Raw genomic sequence first — 19,532 nt, forward strand, 5'->3', positions numbered from 1 at the left:
ATAGCAACCAATGCTAGATTATAACGAAATAATTACACTGGCAAGCAACCAAATGAATGTATGTGTATGTGTTACACCGTAACGATGTGATGAGAGGCCATTAATATGTGCACTAAATGGAGTAGATATCTGCACAAATTATTCTACGTAACAACAAACAGGAAGTAAAAACAAAGGACTAGAGCTATTTTAAACACTAACAACACACTAAAGGCGACTAGACCTATATTATGATTACGCTAGACGTCTTCACTTCAGTGACCACTTTTACAAACGGAGCACTAGGTAATTACTTCAGGACAGCAGAAAATGTGCGGCCAGGCTTTAGAAACTGTATCATTTGAACAGTTTATCTAAAGCACTTCATCTTCATCGTTCGCATTTGGATTTCTTTCACCACAGATAAAATAAGTCTGGAGGAGTTTTCGATTCATTAATCCCAGTATCACAAGATCAGAATGGATTCGGATGAGGAAATACCAGGATCCTGTATCATAGAGGGTGCACTAGACAACACAATTTCCGTAGGAGAAGCTGTGAAGATGCCTGAAGAGGAGTTGAACATGGTGAAAAGTAATTATACCAAAGCAGAGGAGGAGGTGATAAATGTAATAAATCAGCTTCTTGATCGTGTACAAATAGAATCTGCTGCATTCCATTCTATCACTGACGGAAGACATGTAGAGGAAGGATTGGATAGAGAAATAGAAGCTAAAATGGAAGTAGAAACAAATGCGTTCGTGGAAGGAAGACTTTCCACTACCTTAATCACTTCTGATGCTTTATGCAGAAAGGAGACTCCCATTGAGCAGCCGTCAAGCTCAAGGGGAGACCCCGAAAAGAAAGCCATAGTGGAGTCCTTTCTGGCTAAGCTTGAGAACGCAGCAGTAAAACTGAACAGACGCGAATGCCGAGCGCTGCAGAGGGAAATAGAAGCAGCTCATGGTCTTGAGAGGACCTTTCCGTCTCCACTCAGCAGTAAACCTCTGTGGATGCGTGGTCCATGAGCTGTACACCATCTGAGGGATTTGACGTCGATCACAATATAATCATGCCTAAAGATTCTGGAAGAGGTGGAAGTTCCTGTAAACGTCCTGCAACTGTCGACAGTGGGAACCATGAAACAGCGCCGAAGGTGCTAAAATCCAGGAGCCACTTCTTGCTCTGGTCATTCGAAAGTCTGCATTCAAATTTGACAACGTAGCGATTCATGACAGCGTAAAAAGAGATTTCTGCTGTGCTCGCTTGGGTTACGTGTCGACGTCTTTTCCTGCTAACAGTTTTCTCAAACTTTGCCGATTTTCACCGAGCTTCTCCTCTGTCGCGACAACTTCAGCCGATAATTCGGCTAGGATCTTTGAACTAAGTCAAAAACACATGTTCTCATTAGCGGTGAAAATTTCGCTTGGAGATCCGATCTACGGCACAACATGGTTGTGCGGTAATAGTGAAAAACAGTAGCATCTAGCAACAGCAGCTAAGCACCATCATATCCATCTATGGAGATAGGATGGTTTGAGATTTTCATCTTAAAGAGGTATTAATCACTTGGATGAGCTAATCGCTACGTACTCTGTTGCTTTCTTGAACGATGGTGCACAGTTGTACGGTGGTTATGATGCCTGCATTCGTATATGGGAAACTAGTCGACCGGGCAGGCAACATACATCGATAAAGACTTGGGAGAAACGTACCGGTGGTAAAAAATCGGTGGTGTCATGTATTGTCATGAATAAGTCGTTTGCGGGGGTGTATGTTGCTCCAACGTACGATGGTAGTGTGGGATTCTATTCAGATCAAATCAATTCGTTGGAATGCATGTTTTCATGCCAGGCACACTCATCTTCAAGATGCTCCGGTCCTTCGCAACAAATCAGAGAGCATGTTTTGACCTCGATAGTGCGGACTCCTATTTATTTTCTGGTACTTCGGATGGTCAATTTGTTGTTTTCGATCTCAACAGTACTGCTATTGAGAAGCTACCGTTGTTTTCGAAAAAAAAGTAGCCGAGTCCTCTGTGTCATGTGTCAGTGTTTATGATGCTGAAATCTCAATGATAGCATTAAGCACAAATGAAAGGGTTTTCCAAAGCTAACAGCAATCTCAGAAGATTCTTCGGATTCCTCAGATTCTGAAGAGGAGCGCCTATCCTGCCGTAGGCGACGACGTGACAGTGAATTAAGTAATTCGTTAGAATTGTGGAGATTTTGGTAGTTGTTTTTGGTTTTTCTCTTCGATATAAAACGATTCATTTATTCTTTGTACTACATAATTTATGGTATCATTCAGTCTGTTCAGTATGTCGATGCGATGTGCTCTAGCCAGTTCTCCTGCGACCTCGAGGGCGTTTTCTAAAACTTTTTTTCGGTGATAGTGTGGATGGAAAACGGTTCGTGCGTGATTAGTTTCGTTGATTGTGGAGATTTTTGTAGTTGTTTTTGGTTTTTCTCTTCGATATAAAACGATTCATTTATTCTTTGTACTACATAATTTATGGTATCATTCAGTCTGTTCAGTATGTCGATGCGATGTGCTCTAGCCAGTTCTCCTGCGACCTCAGAGAGCAGCGCTTTCATCTAAAACTTTTTTTTTCGGATGATAGTAGTGGATGGAAAAACAGCAAAGTTCAACGCACTCCAACAGTTTTCTGGAGAACCTCTCTGAGATCATCTTGACTTCTAACATCCTTTGGCCTACATTTTCAATGTATAAAATATCATTAGATCCTACCTAAAGAGCACTTTCGCGACGTGTAGCAGTGATCGGAGAGGTGTTGCCTCAAGGGTTTGACGAAGTCTGTTTGTCGCCGAAGTTTCACCAGCATCATAGCGGTTCCGCAGGGGTCAAAACATACGACAACCTAAAAACTGAAGTGATGGCGCCTTATTGTTGCCACAGAAATTCTAAAGGTCACCTGCTTCTTCGAATGTTGCCACTACGTGAGCGTGAATGCATGACACTCCTGACTGATACTCCCAGGACAACTGCATTATGCCTGATATGCGCAGACGCCACAACGTTCAAAGTGAGAACTAATCTTGAGTTAATATGTACATAAACAAATAGTGTTCTCGTTCTCATTGGCTGCAGCTTACTTCTTCGGTACAGCCATAAGGCGAATGGTTGACAGTCACTTCATACACAACTCCATTGCGACATCTGGAGGCCAAATGATTGAGGTTTTCTGATTCGTTCATGATTGAAGTCTAAACCAGACTCAGATTTTATTTCCAGTAGAGCGCACTGCACGAAAAGGATACGGGTGCCTCTTTCAATTTCATCAGTGCGTCTTTGTATGTTTTTCTTGTGTCGCCAGAGCATATCGGAACCACGTCGCACGCACTAAATGGAGCTTGTGGTCGTGAAACTAGCAGGATTTCTTGTGCTGTTGAACGCTATTAGCGCAGAAATGAGCCGTAGATCATGATCACGCGAAACCTAGCAACTCATAAGTCATACTATACATTCTGCTGTTTTGCTTATTGCGGAAGATACTATGCTTCAACTCATTGTGCCAAGACTCGTGGCTGTGAGCTCTGCGGGCAGCTTGAGAAATGTTTGCTTTCACAGATAAGTACTGTCGACCACAATAAAAAATCAGATAACAACTACTAGTACAACTTGATAACAACTCCAGGCCCTGAAGAGGACCGTTGGATCACGACGGAGAGTCCCAAAGGTTCTCATAGGTCCTAGAGTGGTATATCAAGTTGTACTAGTAGTTGTTACCTGATTTTTTATTGTGGTCGACAGTACTTATCTGTGAACATGCGAAACCTCACATGAGTCTAAAAAGCAGGTCAGAACAGCAAACATATTCCAGAAACCACATAAGAAATCATATATGAGGATGTAGGACGTCGTTATTTTTCCACTTTGCTGTGAAGTCCTATGCATGAGCACTGCACACAATGCGCATTTTACTCGACGCCTAAATGTGGGGCTGTTGTGAGTCCAACCTTCCTAACTCCATCTTGTCGCGAGGATTACCATTTCACAGTCTTGATGTTTGAGTATTTAGGAATTCTTAGGGGTTTGAGGCGATTTAGTTCTTTAGATGGGTGCACCTAGAGAAGAACTTAATTCTAAGAAGAAGCGGCGAATTAAAAAGATTTCGAAAGCGAAAAAGTTGAAAAGGGAAGACAATGAGAAGGAGTTGGAGTCAGTGGTTTCCAGATACAAGGATTTGACCAAAGTGAGTGCGGAATTCTTCTCATGTATTTACATTTCATAAATTCTCGTGTTTTTCTTTCTCAGGTGAGCTCTTCCTCGTTTAATCACTTCACCGACTTTCCTTTGTCGAGCAGAACATTGCGAGGACTCGAAGATTGTAATTACGAAGAGCCAACGGATATCCAAAAAGAATCACTTCCGTTCTCCTTAAGCGGTTCCGATGTTGTTGGTGCTGCGAAAACAGGAAGTGGAAAAACTCTTGCGCTTATCATACCGGTGTGATGTGAAGAATTTCTGCTATTGGCAATTTACTTACTTTTTTGAAATTGTGCTCTTGCAGGTACTGGAATGCCTTTGGAGGTCGAGCTGGTCTACTTATGGAGGTCTTGGGGCTTTGATTATCTCACCTACAAGGGAACTTGCCCTGCAGACTTTCACGGTTATAAATAATGTAGGAAAGCATCACGATTTCTCGTGTGCTCTGCTTATTGGAGGTGGGTATTGAATTTTGCTGCTGTTTCAAGTGTTTTTTATTTTATTTTTATGGCACACTAATATACTTGAGATGTTTAGGTACTGATGTCGAATATGAAAGAAGTCGACTTGGAAGCATCAACATCATCATTTGTACTCCTGGCCGACTCCTTCAGCACATGGATGAAAACGAGCATTTGTCCTGTGATCAGCTTCAAATATTAGTGCTTGATGAAGCTGATCGCATTCTTGATATGGGGTTTAGCCAGCAGGTTAGTTCTTGGCTTTTGAGATAATAATGACGGCGAAGGCGTAAAATCAATGACTACGGCGCAGCTGTAAATAATATCCGGAACGTGGAGTCATAGAATCCCTCACATTTCAAGATAACCTACCAAACACCGGACTGAACTGGAACGGAAACAGGATATTCTTTATTCTGATGTTCCATATGTGTTTTACGTAGTTTTACTGACAAACTTCAAATAAATCAATTTCAAAGTGATGTGCCATATGCATAGGTGCGATAGGGAAGAGCCAGACCCTTTTAGCTGAGGGGGGTTTTGTTCATGCGGTGCACTTCAAATGAAGGAGGTCCTTTCGCCAACCATGCAGAAGTGAAGGAGGTATTTTCGCCAACCGTTTAAAAGTGAAAGAGGTACCTTCGCCAACCGTTCAAAATTGAAGTGGGTGAGAGCAGCGGCTCCGACTGACACATCTCTGTACCTCTTTGATATTCCAACTCCTTATCTGTTTTCGCTAAAAGACGCCTAAAAACAGGATTTCTCTCATCGCTACTATGTTCCTCTCTAGTGTGCTTCGCCAGTGTTCAATCCTCTCAGTAAATAAAATATATGTGCTAGGTTCCACCAGTAACCATTTAATGATTTCTTTTTGATGAAATTTGCAGTCAACTCCGCAAGGTTCGACTGCAGTGCGACTGCGTAATAGTTTCATACCTTTATAGGTTAACGCAATAATTGCGAATCTGCCTGCGGAACGTCAAACCCTTCTTTTCTCTGCCACCCAAACACGGAGTGTTAAAGATCTAAGTCGAGTTTGTACCAAGGTATTACCGTTTTATTTCTTTTTTCATAGAAATCTATTAGAGATCCTCATTTTGGAATGCAGTGATTTCTTAGTATTTCCAAATTCTTCCAGGATCCTGTTTTTGTTTCCGCTCACGAGCGATGTGCACATGCAACACCTGACTGCTTGGTACAGTGGTATATGGTTTGCGAGGAACAAGATAAAGTAAACACAATGTGGTCTTTCATCGTTAATCACAAGAAATCCAAGATAATGATATTTGTTTCAAGTTGCAAACAGGTGCCTAGTATCTTTTTTTGTAATTCACTGCTGAGACATTAATTCTGAATTAGAACGCTCATAGTTTATTAACTACTCTAATTTCAGGCGAGGTTTCTTACACATGCTTTCTGTCATCTCCGGCCAGGCTTGCCAGTAATGGGTTTGTGGGGAACAATGAACCAAAAGAAACGTGTGGACGTCTTCCAAAAATTCGAAAATAAAGAGGTGTGCTTGGATATCCTTTACTTTATTGTTTTCACAGTGCGATGGTTACATTTTTTTTTTGAATGAACGAAAAGTTTCTTCTCGAGCATTACATTCACTGATATCTGTGAATAGGCTGCTGTAATGATTGCTACTGATGTTGCTAGTCGTGGTCTTGACTTTTCTGACGTGGATTGGGTTGTACAAGTTGACTGTCCTGCATCGGTTGAAGACTATATCCACAGGTAATTTTACAGTTGCATCAGAGAACACTCATTTGTTTTTATTCGTATGGCAGATGTTTGTTGCTAAATTCATATGATGGGTCTCACACAATTTGAATTTATTAACGTACACAAATGTAACAGCTCATTTTAGCGATAGAAAGTGTGGACTGCATGTAATCTTCTAAAACCGGTTCTTCCGTTGTGATTAAAAACTTCTTCGATTCAGGGTAGGTCGAACTGCTCGAATGAATCAAACCGGCCATGCTGTTCTCTTTCTGACTCCATCTCAGGAAGAAGGAATGATCGCAGCGTTGAAACAAGCCAGTATACCATTGGAGAAACAAGTGTATGTGTTCGACATGTTGCATGAACTTCAAAATGAAAATGTTGGTTGTGTTCGAGTTCATCATTGCAGTGTTGATCCGAACGCGTTAGTTGATGTGCGAACTAAGATGCAAGCTGTGCTGTCTCAATTTCCTGAGCTGAATCAACATGCGCAGAAAGTAAGTTTACGTTGTTGTCTTTTTAGCTTTTTCAGGTTAAGAAAATGACTTTTCTGTCGTGTCCAACTTTTTGATGCTTCATTTTGAGGTTTCGCTAGAGCATACGTAATTTTCAGAGTGTGGTTGCCTATTTACGAAGCATCTATATGATGCGAAACAAACGTGTGTTTGATGTCACAACAGTAAATGCCGCAGAACTCGCTGCTTCCTTTGGGCTAGTTACTGTTCCTAGAGTTCGCTTCCTAAGCAGGAAAGGAATGAACATTACTGTGAGTTGAAAGATGGATTGGCGGCAATTTTCTTGTTAGTCGATGACCAAATATCACATATCAAATGGTATTAGTTTTAGAACCCAGAAAACAAAAAAGATGGAGAAAAGGCTCCAAGACCTCTCCCGCTTTCCCAGCATATAGACAGCAGCAGTAATGACCAGGTTTACTCATTTTAATCCTCAATTCTTATCGGCTATGATGTTTTTAATGCTAGTTGCTACACTGTTTGGTTTATTGTCTACTTTACGAAATGTCTTTCATTTTACTTCAGTGAGTTTATCAAAAGCAGTTTCAGGAAACTTTTGGTCCAAAATGTGCTGAAGTTGACGAGAATGACGACTTGTTTGTGGTCAAGAAAAGAGACGTGTTCAGTCTCCTTAAAGATAATCATCTTCCAGTCAGTTTGCATTCACAATCTCACCTGGTTTTTAACTGAGTGTAACGAATAAGATTCCAGGAATGCAATGTTGTCCCTTCAGTAGCTAAAGCAAGTGGTGGAACGAAGATCATTACAAAGATGAACGCTGCGAAAAAGTTACTTAATAAAAAAGTGAAGCTAAGTGTAAGGAAAGTCTTCGACGAAGAAGGAGAAGTTGCGCAGGTAACATCTGGTATTCGTTCTTCGGATATTTCGCAGGAGCATTCTTGACAGGTCGATGGAATCGTAGACAGTATTGAAGAGAGTGCTGGATTAGATTTAGCGTCAGCTGTGGAGTCAATGAAGCGGAGTAATGTGGTAATTTCTCACCGTTAAAGGGCGATTTATTGTGAATGCGTCTTGAGCATTTAGGAGGATCGTAAACGTCACAAAGAGCTAATCAAACAAAGAAGGAAAGAAGAGAGGATACGACTGAAAAAGAAAAGAAATAAGGAGAAGTATGTTCCTTTATTACTAAAATTATTACTATTTCATTGCATCCGGAATGTGGTCACGATTTCTTCTGTAGGGAAGGAGATCTCGACTTGGGAGAGGGAGGAAGTGGCATTGATAGCGATGCCGATCTCTCTTTCTTGCCGGATCCAGATGAAGTTTTTAAGAAATACGCAGAGGAGGGCAAAGGTATGTTTGTTTCATGTTTTAATTGACTCCAGGGAACGCACCTATTTCTAATATTTCTATTTGAGATTATGCAAAACAAATAATTGACGAGGAAAGTTCCCATTCGGCTCCCTTGCGGAAAAGGCGAAAACAAACAAAAGAGCTCAAGACCGCTGAACAGCAGGCGTTGGCTTTGCTAACTCCTTTTTAAATTCTCGCCGTTCGTAATCGTTTAATTTTGGGGAGTTTGTTCTCTGGATAGTAAGAAAACTATTGCATTTCTCTTGCGAGGTTTTTTGTGAACTAGCATACAAGGTAATCCTTCTGAATTTACTTGATTTTATTTAAGTGATTCTCGCTGTTCTACGTCATTTTCTATTCTCTTATTTTTTTTATTTGTGAAAAAACTCATAATTTGTGTGCAACTTTGTTGTTCTTTTTGCTACTCAAATTTGCATTAGTTGATGTTAGTTATGTACATTGTTGTTCTTGTTATTGTTGTTGTTGCAGTATTTCCATTGTTTGCAGTGATAAAAGATTACTATTTTTTTTGTTGGAAACTGTGGTTTACTGGGCTCTTTTCCTTTTCTGTATTGGATGTCAAACACTACAGTTTCTTTCTCTTAATCTTATTTTAATCGTTTTGCTGTTTTTGATGGCGGTGTCATACGTACCCGCCGGTCGTGTAGCCGTTAACGAATTTCATCGCCGAATTGACGATGATGTCATTTACTGGAAGAGGATGCAGGTGCGGTAAATGTACTTCATTTCTTCTGTTTTGTAACAATTTCGAGTTGAGAGCGCAATTCTGTAAGTTTTGCAAGTGTTTGGCAACATGTTTACTTTTACTTTTGTTTACTGTTTACATGTTGTTTAAAGGCATCACCCCACAAATCTGAGGTGGTGCCTTTAAACACGGGTTTCATGTGGGTTATGCCTATACGTGGAAAGAAGGTGATTGCATCCATTTCCTCCTAATTGCCGTAAAAAAAGAACCCGGTTGATACCTATGCCCGGAAGATGCGGCTTCGAGCGTTCGTTGTCTACGAAGAGTTGTATTGGAGCGCGCCAGCTTTGTGCACGTGTCGCGTCTTTCGGGCCGTTTTTTTACGACAATTAGGAAGAAATGGAAGGAATCACCCTCTTCCATTCCACCTGAAATCCAGATTCGTGGGGTGATGACTTTAATCAAGTAGAAAGGAAACACCCTTTAAATTTTAGCATCAATCCTTTTCTTTATGTTTTGAGATTATTGTTGTGCACTCCGTTCCTTACAGTCGTGGAGAAGAAGGTAATTCTATGAAGCATAGTAGTAATAATTGCCGCAGATTCGTTTTCGCGTAGTCTGAGTGTTGTTGTTAGTCTGGGATCTTAGTTATTCTCCTCTCACTTTTGATCTTATTTATTTACATTTGGTACTATTTACTTCATTTATCTGTACTTCATTAATGTCTGTTTCAGTTTACTAATGAACTGTTTTACAGCAGTTATCAGTGTTTCAAGAACCTTCATCAGTAACATCAGTAGCCTTCAGTCCTATAAAACCTTACAACGTTGCGTCAACGAGCTCAGTGCGACTTTCACTCTATGATACTGTTGTATGCGAACCCATAAACTTGTTCAGCAGGTAGTTCAATTTTTTTTATGTTCAATTTGATAAAATTCGCGCACTGGACGTGAGTTGTAAAATGGGTTCTTATATTATTGTCTTGCTCCTTATTATTTTAGATACGGGCAAGAATTCCCTTTTCAGATTCAAGCAAGCTGTACACGGTGTCAGGTTTAGACATGATGGTGAATTAATAGGTGAGTCATCTTATATACTCTTGGTCATATTAGGACTCCAGGAATTTTTTTTTTTCAATGCTAAGGATAAATGCAAACCAGGTGTATCTTTCCTCATATTCCGCTATGCATATTCGGCACTTCTGAAGGGACTAATTTTCTCTCTCAATGTGACGCTTATAATCTAAAAGATCGAACTTTCATATTTAGATAACCAGTTTTAACGGGATACAGTTTTTATGCGTGGCTTGCTTGATTAGCAGGATTTCCTCATTTCTTTATTCCCTCGTCATATCAACTTATTTTTCCTTCCTTATTACGTTTTTCCATTGGTTAATTTTTTTTAGCAATCGGCGGAGAAGAAGGTAAAGTGCGTATTTTTGATGTCGCTCGGTCTACAGGTGCTCGCAAGGTGAGTTTTTCTTTTTATTTCTCTAACAAAGCAAATGTTTCTGGGAACAGTAATTGTTTATTGCTCGGCACTTTATTACAATGAAGTAATGTCTTCGTCGTTATGAAGTCACTCATTCTGTCTTAGTGTTTGTAGCGGCACTAAAAATTATTTGAGTTACAGTAGTAGTAACGACAATTGGTTTACTTGAGTACTAACAGTAGTCATAACAAATATTGGGTAGGGTTTGTAGAAGCCGTTCGATTTACGTCACCTTTGCGTATATATTCTACATTTATTGAAGACTCCGTTGCGTAGTATACGCGCTAGTCAAACAAGTGTAAGATGTGTCGAGTTCTCTTCCTATGGCAAAATGCTGTACTCAGCGGCCTGCGATGGGATAGTAAAATTGTGGGATATTTCAGATACAGGGTGAGTTGCTTTATTTTACGAGTTTCTTTCTAATAAATTTCTCTTTACTGTTGTTCCGCAAATAGAATAAACGTGGACATGTATTGCAGGACGAAGCCAGTATCAGAATTCACAGCTCACAATGATGCTATCCGAGCGAGCACGGTTTCGGCTCCAAATGATAACCTCCTTCTTACAGGAGGGTATGATCATAAGGTGCGCTTCACTTTTTTGTTGATCCTTCTTTTCTGGAATATCTTTTTTAAAGGTAAAATTGTGGGATTCTCGGTGTGCAAGCGAGGGTCCTAGTGTAGAAATGGATGCTGGTTCTCCTGTAGAAAGTGTAGTGTTTTTGAATAATGAGCATTTAATTGCAACTGCCGCTGGAACAGTCGTTAGGTGTGTCGTTGTTGGCTCTTCATCTACTTTGGTGATGCTTTTCGAGTTTTGCTCTTCCATTGTAGGATTTGGGATGTAGCTGCAGGTGGGAGACTGCTCATGTCTTTGCAACAGCACCATAAGACTGTCACTTCTCTTTGTTTGGGCAAAAAAGGCGATGTGCTCCTTTCTGGGGGCATTGACCGGAGAGTGAACGTCTTCCGTTTACTAGATTTTTCGTTGGTTTGTTCAATTCTGCTATTTTTTAGCGTGATTTTGTAACAACACGTCTTGGACAACTACTTTGACTGTTTAAGCTTCACTCTATGTCGATGGCTGCACCTGTGCTAAGCTTAGCTATGTCGCCAGACGATCAAACGATGGCTGTTGGAATAGGTCAACTACTAGCCGTTCATCGACGGGCGCCAGAGTCGAAGGTGTGATGTTTTTTTTCAAAGTAGAACTTCCACTAAAGTTTGTGGCAGATTTTTTTTTTGCTGGAAGAATTTCAATGTCTGAACTTCACCCATCTTTTTAGAAATTGTAGGTACGTTTTACCGTTTTACTCTATCATATTTGTTGTGTAAGTATGTATATTTTGGTGCTCTCAGAGAAATATATGATATCATATACCGCATTTCGTCTCGGTAGCGTTGTTTTAAGATTGCTTTCTGTTTTTAGAAGAAATTATCGTTGAATTTATACCCCCATTTCCGATCCAATCGGATGTCAGTTATTTGCTTGTCTCAACATTAATTTTATTACAGTGCTCCATACATTCTATTTCACAGGCTATGGTTAGCGCTCAAACGGTCGACAAGCGCACAATGATTCGTACAGCTGCCCCGAAGGCGCATGTACAAGAAGCCGGAAAGTCAAAGCAGACTATTGAAATAAGCGCAAAATCTAGTGATCAGGTGCTGTAGGCCTTTATCAAACAAGTTATGCGATAACTATTGTATAATTCCAGCATCGCTTATCGAAGATAGATTCGTTGCTGAAAGGATACCAACATGCAGCTGCTGTTCGTAAAATGTTTCATTGTGAGTCACTTTCTATCACGGATTTGAACATATCGCTTGGGAGAGTTGTTTTTTTCTATTTCCCTAATTTCAGCTTATTATTTCCACAGTAAAAAAGAAGAAGTAGTGGCATGGTTACGAGTCATTGTCCACAGAGGAGCTATTCGTCGAGCTATCGCAGGGCAGGAAGATGATATTCTTGTCAACATGCTTAAGTGCGATTTCTTTTACAATACTCAACTATTACTCAATAGAGTATTGTCAACTTTATTTGAAATGTTATTTTTTAGGTTCCTTCATCTGCAGATGTTCCGTGGTAGCCATTTTGACGTTTTAAGACACGTTGTTGATGCTTTTTTCGGTTAGTTATTGTTGTGTTGTCTCTTTTGTTTATAACGATAGTATGTTTTTGAAATAACTTATTTCAGATGTTTATGCAAATGAGGAGCTGCATCCTAAAGTTGCGAAATTGGCGCTCGGACTCAAGACCGCTGTGTCGAAAGAACTGGTTGTTCAGAATCAGGTGACTGGTGCTTTTCTCAGTGTTTGCAAACGATATCTCACAGTCAACAGAACAATGAACGAGGTGTTCTTGTTTTAAAAGCTTCCTCTTTCAGTTGTTTTTGTTTTCTTCAGGAAAAATGCATCATAGCCGTAAAAAGAACACACAAAAAAGTTTTGGGCTCTATGACGTTTTGTCCGAAGTCAGCAACTACAATAAAATCCATTCCTTTTATCACAACTTTACGGATTATCTAAATCCAAAGAAATTTGTTTCATCGCTACCTAAAATAGCATTTTGGATCCGCATTTAGATTTATTTGAATCCGTAGAAGCTGAACGTAGCAAAATAAACCATTTCCAATAAATTATGCGTAGAACGGTCACTATTTGACGCTCAACCAATCTAGTTCGTATTCTTTATATTTATTTTTTATTATTTTTTTTCGTAACACGATCTGTTTTGGAATAAGTTATGTTCCTCAAGAAGAGAAGAGATTTTTATGTTCTTAGTTACCAGTCTGTTCACGAATACTGTGAATCCTGAATCCTTATGACTGTCATTACAGCTTTTGCAAACGATCGGAGCGCTTGAATGTATAATGAATGCAGCACGAGTATCGTCGTTACATTATGAGCCTCCAAAGGTAACGTTTTTACTGTAATTATCTTGACAAAGTTAGTAAGTTTTTGTTGGGTGCTCTAGAGTTAATTGTTGATAATTTGTTCAGGACAAAAGCACGCTAGCAAAAGAAGGCTTGAGGCTTCTATCAGAGAGGCAGCGAGATCCGTTGGGTTTGTTTGGCGAGCCTACTCTTGGATCTCTGTCGCTGGACCTTCTTGGTAAGGAAGGGAGCACTTAGAGAATTCCTAAGACCTACACGCACTCATATATGGTAAGTTTATTTGCTAGTATTCTCAGCGATGTTTAAACCTATCTTTTCTTTGGACGACGCTACCCAAGTTTCGATTAGTTGATTACTGCTATTTCCGGTGCTTCATAGTGCCAGTTACTTTGTAGTTACAGTTATCGCAGTAGAAGATCCCACTGAAAATGCTACCCTTACTGTTTGTTATTGGAACTTGAACTTGAGTGCTCATAAACTTCGTCTTTACAACACTTTAGTGATGTGTTTTCACATTTTAAGAGAAATATATAGTCATGCTATAGAGATTTTTTTACGATAGCACACACTGTACTTTTGCTTGGTATTGACTGTTGATCTGGGATAATTTGCTTGTTTGCATTCTACTCGATTTTTACTGCTGTGCAGGTTTTGAGTTTTATGAGAGGTTTGGTTGCTGAAGAGGAAAGTATCACTAAATCTTTCCCAATCTGTTATTTTACTTGTAAGTAGTTATAATTATTTTTTGCTTCTTGATTTTTTGTTGTTGTTTTGAGGACTATTCTCTGCTCATTCATTGTCTTTATTTCATTTTTAGTTATTGTTGTGACCCTGTTAATTTCATTGTTGACATTTGAATCAATTATAAAAAAAAGCATGAAATGAAACTAATGTGAACCTTTCTTGTGATATATTGTCAAAAGCGCATCACATGTGGTTACAGTTTTCCTTCCGTCCATCTGATAAGTGTCGACGACCGAGCGAAGGTCATGCGGCAAAATCATATGTCATTTGCGTTTTGGCTTTTGAGGTGAATAGTTCTCCGTGTAGACAGATTCATTCAAATTACTGAATGAGCAATTCGTGCAATAATTACACGCTATACCCTGGTTTCTCGTAGATTATTAGCAGTCGAAATGCTAACAGGACGATGTGAGATATCTTCTGCTGTGATTGATCTGACATCAACGAACGATTCGATCGTGGAGTCTCTTAAATCAGTAATTAGTAATTAATACGAGATGAAGAGAGATTAAACGCATGAGCGTACCTGGCACGCACTTGACCTATGTCCATTTCGTGAGTGACTGAATGCTGACTACTCCTCCTTGCGTAGTTCTGGTTCTTAAATAATGGTCTTAGACACAGGAATTAGATATAGTGATAGAAATTTCGCTACATCACCTGCACTGCGCTTACTGTTTTCCTGAATGCAAGCGTTTTCTGGTCAGTGGTGCTTGGCGCTGTTTTAAACAGTTCCAAGAACGCTCTTCTGAAAAGTCATTCCTTGTCGACATTACCGTATGCTCACATACTGTCTCAAGCTGAGTAACCTACCTTATTGACTGTAAGAACGACCAACTGTACTTACGAAATATCTACGCTTCATATTCAAATTTCGAACTAGCTATTCAAATTTGCCAGCCTCTAACAGTCAAAAGACGAAAGAAAGGTAGGTAATACTGTAATGTGGATAATTGTGAGAGTAGTCTTGACTCTGTAGATGGATCACTGCAGTGTGTTTACTAGAGCAACAAAAAGACCACTCTTTAAACGTCCACGGAAATCCCATTCCCTAGTACTGCACTTACCTTACTCTCAACTCAAACCTGTACCCAGCTCATATTATTTGTTTGTTCAATGTTTCATCATCTTCACTCTATCTCAAAGGCATCACACCACGAATCTGGAGTGGTACGGATTTCCGGTGGAGTATTCGTAAACGGGGTTGTAGATTATGGGGAGGAGGGTAATTCCGTTCATTTCTTCCTAGTTGCCATAGAAAACGGCCCGGGGTATAGGTTAAAATTGGATGAAGCTCTGTTCGAGACCCTTGCCAGCACCATTCATCGCTACACTTCGCTGGGTCCCAAGTGTCACTGACAGCGTTGGTAACAGTTCCCAGACGCATGGCAAAAAGTTCAAATGTGGTTTCAAATAATACTAATTTTCTAAGGGATGAAAATGAAAACGATACCTATATGGCTTCAGACAAGTGACAGTTGCGAGAGCATCTATTGCTGGACCCCACGCGGCAGCGTAATGAACGCCGGACATGTCATACCTTAAGGAAGAACTTCGTCACAGTACAGGTTCAAAACCATTTACAGTCGGCAACGAATATGCTGTTCCGGGTGAGCGCAAATCACTTTGACTTGAAGTGTACCAGATATTGTGTGTAGACCAGAGAAAAGGGCTGCGTCGCGGCAGATGCGTTGCGCCCAACCAGTTGAACACGCTCGAACCCGACTACTGGTGAACGTACCATTGTGCACCAGTCGAGGAGATCCCCCAGGAGTTATCGACAATAAGCAACGATAGAAGTAGAGGAAGATATGTGACCAATGGAACTGCTGCCTGTATTGAACTGTGCTACTCTTCAACAAGAATATAGTTGAGTCGAAACCACATGAAGCACGGACAGTTGCGGCTGCGCTCGAAGCGGCTGTGAGGTCGGGAGTGTAAGGATCCTCGCCACCGCCACCCATCTCTGCAGTTCGCTATGGTCCCACCTCGATTCCAACCGCTGTCCCCATCGCACCGCGACAAGCGCAGCCGCTTACGCAACTGTCGGTGCTTCATGTCGTTTAAACCCGACAAGAGCTGCTCTCAAAAGCGCTTACCTGGATGCAAATTGTTGCAAGAATACTCTTTTGACGATGCATGACTTGTCTACTGACAGCCGATCGGACGTTTACTTTACTGTGTCGGATGAACAGGAATAGTTTCACTACACAGTACTGAAATTATAGAGTTATCATAAGTTCTGAATCAGTCATTCGTTAGTCTGATAGAGCATAAATTCGGAACGACTGCTGCTTTTTTTCTCATGGCTTTATCGCAAAAGTCTTCATGGGTTGGCGAAAGATGGCGACGTCAGAGGCAATTTCAATCAACCATAACTTGACATATTAACGGAAGCATACTATTTTTTTGACCATGCTGGGATCTCTCCAAGAAAAAGTAGGGTTAAGGGTGAAGGGTACAAGGACGTCCTAATCATCCTAAAAAAATAGTGTGGAAAGCGGTGTTCGAGTTCGAAATTTCTACGAGGGAACTTTAACACGTCCCACCTCGTACATACGCTGGTTCCCGCAGGAGCCGTTCACACTGGTTTTACTTGAATAGGCTGTCGGGTAGACCTGCTTGATTTTCGTCCCCTCGTTCGCAGACGCGATGCGTGTGTGAGGGTAGCGCGTTGTATGTAGAAAAATTTGAACTCGAAGGCTGTCCCCTATGCCGTCTTACAGGATGGTTGGGAGAAATTGGCCGTCTTGAGTCATGGTCATCCCCAAGGGTACTCAAAAGCGTTTGGCACTCAGACGGTTGAACACATTATGTTTTGACTATATTCTGGGGTCACACGTTACGACTGCAATAACGCAATGATCTAAAATGTTTATACTAAGTCAATTTATTCAATAACTTACTATGGTGATAGAGTAGGATGCCAATGGACAGAAAATGAGAAACGCTGTTGTCGCGACATCACCAGCTTTACGATAATTGCTCTTGAGTGTGCAGTACTTCTCATTTTCAAAACGAGCCACCAGCCTATTTCAGTTTCAGTGGGATGTCGAATTTTATTACACAACCACAATAATTATTGCATAACCACAATAAAAGCCGAATACAGTACATGTTGTACGGAATAAAGCTATTAGAACTCACATATCTACTGCCTGTGGTGGAAATACCACCACTTCCTCGAAACGTGTCATTCCAAGGTGATAACTAAGAAGAGCGACGAATAAAGATAACAAGTTTGGAACGGCGGCTTAAAATGTTTTTTCTGCAGGTCTCATCCGGGATTTCAGGACGCGCTCACCTATTAGAATCCATACTTTCGCGTTTGTTGGAGCTACATGCTTCCAACAGACGGCAATCGCTCGATTCATTGGCACAATACATATTGAGAGCACCACAGCTTCCCACTGGCGAAAATAAAGGAAATCGAAAAGCAATTCGCACAACTCTAAATAATTATACACTTTAGAATCTGGGTGTTTCGAGAAGAAGAAACGACAAGAAATTGAAATTCGACGGAACAGCTGTTACCTCGGGGTCCTTGTTGGACAAGGGGATTGCTTGTCGCAATCACTGAATACTCATTTCTGCCAGGCCATTTCATTGTGGATGGCATGAGAATGAGTTGTGAAATGGAAAGAAGCGTGTTTGTCCCTGCTGCACCCAAGAACACCCATTTAAACTCTCCCCTAAAATTCATAGTAGACATTTCAATCTTGAACACTTCCACTGTATTTGCTCAAATAATAATCTTCAATGCTGTTAATCATTTATGCTGCGGGTTCTAGGCGTTAGTGAGAGGCTGTGAAGGTTCCAGAAGTTTTTCTGATCACATTTCTTACTCTTACTATTTCTTTCTCTACAAATTTGGAGCTCTGTTGGTGGTTTCTCTACTTTTTAAGATTTTATAGCGAATTTTGCTGTCAGAAGCACTTTCGCAAAAACTTAGGTCATACTTGAGCTAAAACGACTCAAAGCCCGGCGCAGTTACGATTTGCGCGGTGGAGCTAGCGGTTGCGCCGGAAACGGGACCCCGCTTGCTGCAACAGCGGGATGAGTAACGGTCCCCCTCCCCCCGTTCTGCATAAGTACGCAACCGCACCAGGCCACAGGTCGCTATACACTTTTCGTCTGTTTTATTTATCATCTAAACTCAGATCAAGATTACACCAGGTTAAATCAAAGTAAAGTACGAGTTGCAGGTATCGTTTGCTTAAAGGCATCAACCCACGAATCTGGAATGGTATGAATTTCCCATGGCTAAAGACTATACGGGATCGCAGATTGGAGAAACGGATGGGATGAGGATTATTTCTTCCTAATTGCCGTAAAAAAGGTCCCAGAAGATGGCACTTCAAGCGCTCCGGAACCCCGTTCTCTACAACAAAATCTATTGGAGCGTACCACCCTTGTGCACCGCATCTTCCGTGTCGTCTTTTACGGCGATTAGGAATAAATGAACGTTATCCCACCCGTTTCTGCAATCTACCACCCCGTGTAGTCTTTAGCCATCGGAAATCCATGTCACTCCAGATTCGTGGAGTGATGCCTTTAACTGAAAAAGCTTCCACGGAAAGGATTTTGAAAAGTGTCAAAATCCGCCAGAATTCTATCTAATTGGTGCGACATATACGAATATGCAAACAAAAATGAAGAAAATCTTGCTCAGCGATCGAACTGACGAACAACATTTTTTTCTAGCCTCCTTAGTCGACCTAGTATACAGCCGACCACCGTGCATTAGTTGCTATGCGCTAGTACTCACCGCTTCTGTGAGAGAGAAACAGTTTTTTTTTTAAGAGAAAAGAGCTTTGCCGTGGAATTATGGTGCACATTTTGCTTTGAAGTTTTCTAATGAACACATTGACCACCGGACGCTTTTTAGTCGTTTTTTTTTTGCGTTATAGTGCCAGTGTGCTATTTTTGATCTCTTGTAGACCACTATTCACGAATCGTAATGGCATCTTGCTCATGTATAAAGCCATTTTTGATATCACTCAAGGAATATCGATTTTTCGAATTGTAAGGTGTTGTAAAGTAACCGCTTAGACTAACCTAGGCATTATAGTACTGTACTTTGAGGGTTGCATTGCGATTGGTTAAGGTTAGTGCTTTCGAAAATAATTTATGATGTATGGGAATTTCGCAGAAACACAATGGAGCCGTATTGAGCTTCGCTGACACGGTAGATGCGATTCAGCAACTTCAATTCTGCTGCTTTCGAATCGTATATTCGAAGTAAACATAGCACTTGGGTATTCTCTTTTTCCTTTTTTATTCCGTTTTTTTTTCTAAATTCTGTACATCCTCACATACCTCACATATGGTCTGGTGCTGGCAAAAATAATGAATAAGTTGAGTAATATAGCTATCGAACATACAGTAACGTAGTAAAAGAAGGCGAAATCAAGCATTCACCTACAATTGAGGCAATGACTGAGGAGGGAGAGCAGCTTCATTTGTTACTA

The 19,532-nt window shown here is 40.7% G+C and overlaps 5 protein-coding genes across 7 annotated transcripts; 3 read left to right on the forward strand and 2 right to left on the reverse strand.

The window, feature by feature from the left end:
- Window positions 1–458: 458 nt before the first annotated feature.
- Window positions 459–1,007, forward strand: RB195_006691 (uncharacterized protein; the record flags this gene model as incomplete). Its single annotated transcript, XM_064179916.1, has 1 exon — window positions 459–1,007. One exon carries the CDS (start codon window positions 459–461, stop codon window positions 1,005–1,007), a length of 549 nt encoding a protein of 182 aa, XP_064036833.1.
- A 1,549-nt stretch (window positions 1,008–2,556) lies between these two features.
- Window positions 2,557–3,197, reverse strand: RB195_006692 (uncharacterized protein; the record flags this gene model as incomplete). Of its 2 annotated transcripts, XM_064179917.1 has the most annotated exons (5): window positions 2,557–2,576; window positions 2,731–2,777; window positions 2,855–2,860; window positions 2,915–3,037; window positions 3,096–3,112. In XM_064179917.1, the coding sequence occupies 5 exons, from the start codon at window positions 3,110–3,112 to the stop codon at window positions 2,557–2,559; spliced, it is 213 nt and encodes a 70-aa protein (XP_064036834.1). The 2 variants fall into 2 exon arrangements, with proteins under 2 accessions (XP_064036834.1, XP_013297313.2); XM_013441859.2 differs by lacking the exon at window positions 2,915–3,037 and having other exon boundaries at window positions 2,731–2,860; window positions 3,096–3,197.
- An 860-nt stretch (window positions 3,198–4,057) lies between these two features.
- RB195_006693 (uncharacterized protein) lies at window positions 4,058–8,414 on the forward strand (the record flags this gene model as incomplete). The annotated part of the gene is made up of 18 exons (XM_064179918.1): window positions 4,058–4,195; window positions 4,258–4,449; window positions 4,514–4,667; window positions 4,747–4,919; window positions 5,615–5,716; window positions 5,809–5,976; window positions 6,064–6,183; window positions 6,298–6,407; window positions 6,616–6,735; window positions 6,805–6,892; window positions 7,009–7,161; window positions 7,242–7,325; window positions 7,460–7,561; window positions 7,622–7,765; window positions 7,817–7,900; window positions 7,955–8,040; window positions 8,112–8,224; window positions 8,290–8,414. The coding sequence occupies 18 exons, from the start codon at window positions 4,058–4,060 to the stop codon at window positions 8,412–8,414; spliced, it is 2,256 nt and encodes a 751-aa protein (XP_064036835.1).
- A 444-nt stretch (window positions 8,415–8,858) lies between these two features.
- Window positions 8,859–13,554, forward strand: RB195_006694 (uncharacterized protein; the record flags this gene model as incomplete). The annotated part of the gene is made up of 16 exons (XM_064179919.1): window positions 8,859–8,951; window positions 9,688–9,830; window positions 9,957–10,009; window positions 10,336–10,400; window positions 10,684–10,811; window positions 10,901–11,006; window positions 11,059–11,189; window positions 11,255–11,411; window positions 11,486–11,605; window positions 11,960–12,085; window positions 12,139–12,211; window positions 12,285–12,405; window positions 12,481–12,551; window positions 12,619–12,713; window positions 13,261–13,338; window positions 13,423–13,554. The coding sequence occupies 16 exons, from the start codon at window positions 8,859–8,861 to the stop codon at window positions 13,552–13,554; spliced, it is 1,692 nt and encodes a 563-aa protein (XP_064036836.1).
- An 862-nt stretch (window positions 13,555–14,416) lies between these two features.
- RB195_006695 (uncharacterized protein) lies at window positions 14,417–19,154 on the reverse strand (the record flags this gene model as incomplete). Of its 2 annotated transcripts, XM_064179920.1 has the most annotated exons (11): window positions 14,417–14,528; window positions 14,588–14,661; window positions 14,722–14,809; window positions 15,515–15,601; window positions 15,803–15,894; window positions 16,161–16,277; window positions 16,968–17,091; window positions 17,209–17,314; window positions 17,366–17,512; window positions 17,596–17,753; window positions 19,120–19,154. In XM_064179920.1, 11 exons carry the CDS (start codon window positions 19,152–19,154, stop codon window positions 14,417–14,419), a joined length of 1,140 nt encoding a protein of 379 aa, XP_064036837.1. The 2 variants fall into 2 exon arrangements, with proteins under 2 accessions (XP_064036837.1, XP_064036838.1); XM_064179921.1 differs by lacking the exons at window positions 17,596–17,753; window positions 19,120–19,154 and having other exon boundaries at window positions 17,366–17,435.
- Window positions 19,155–19,532: the final 378 nt, after the last annotated feature.

This window comes from Necator americanus, chromosome I (assembly GCF_031761385.1).
Source record: "Necator americanus strain Aroian chromosome I, whole genome shotgun sequence".
In the NCBI taxonomy this organism is placed as follows: domain Eukaryota; kingdom Metazoa; phylum Nematoda; class Chromadorea; order Rhabditida; family Ancylostomatidae; genus Necator; species Necator americanus.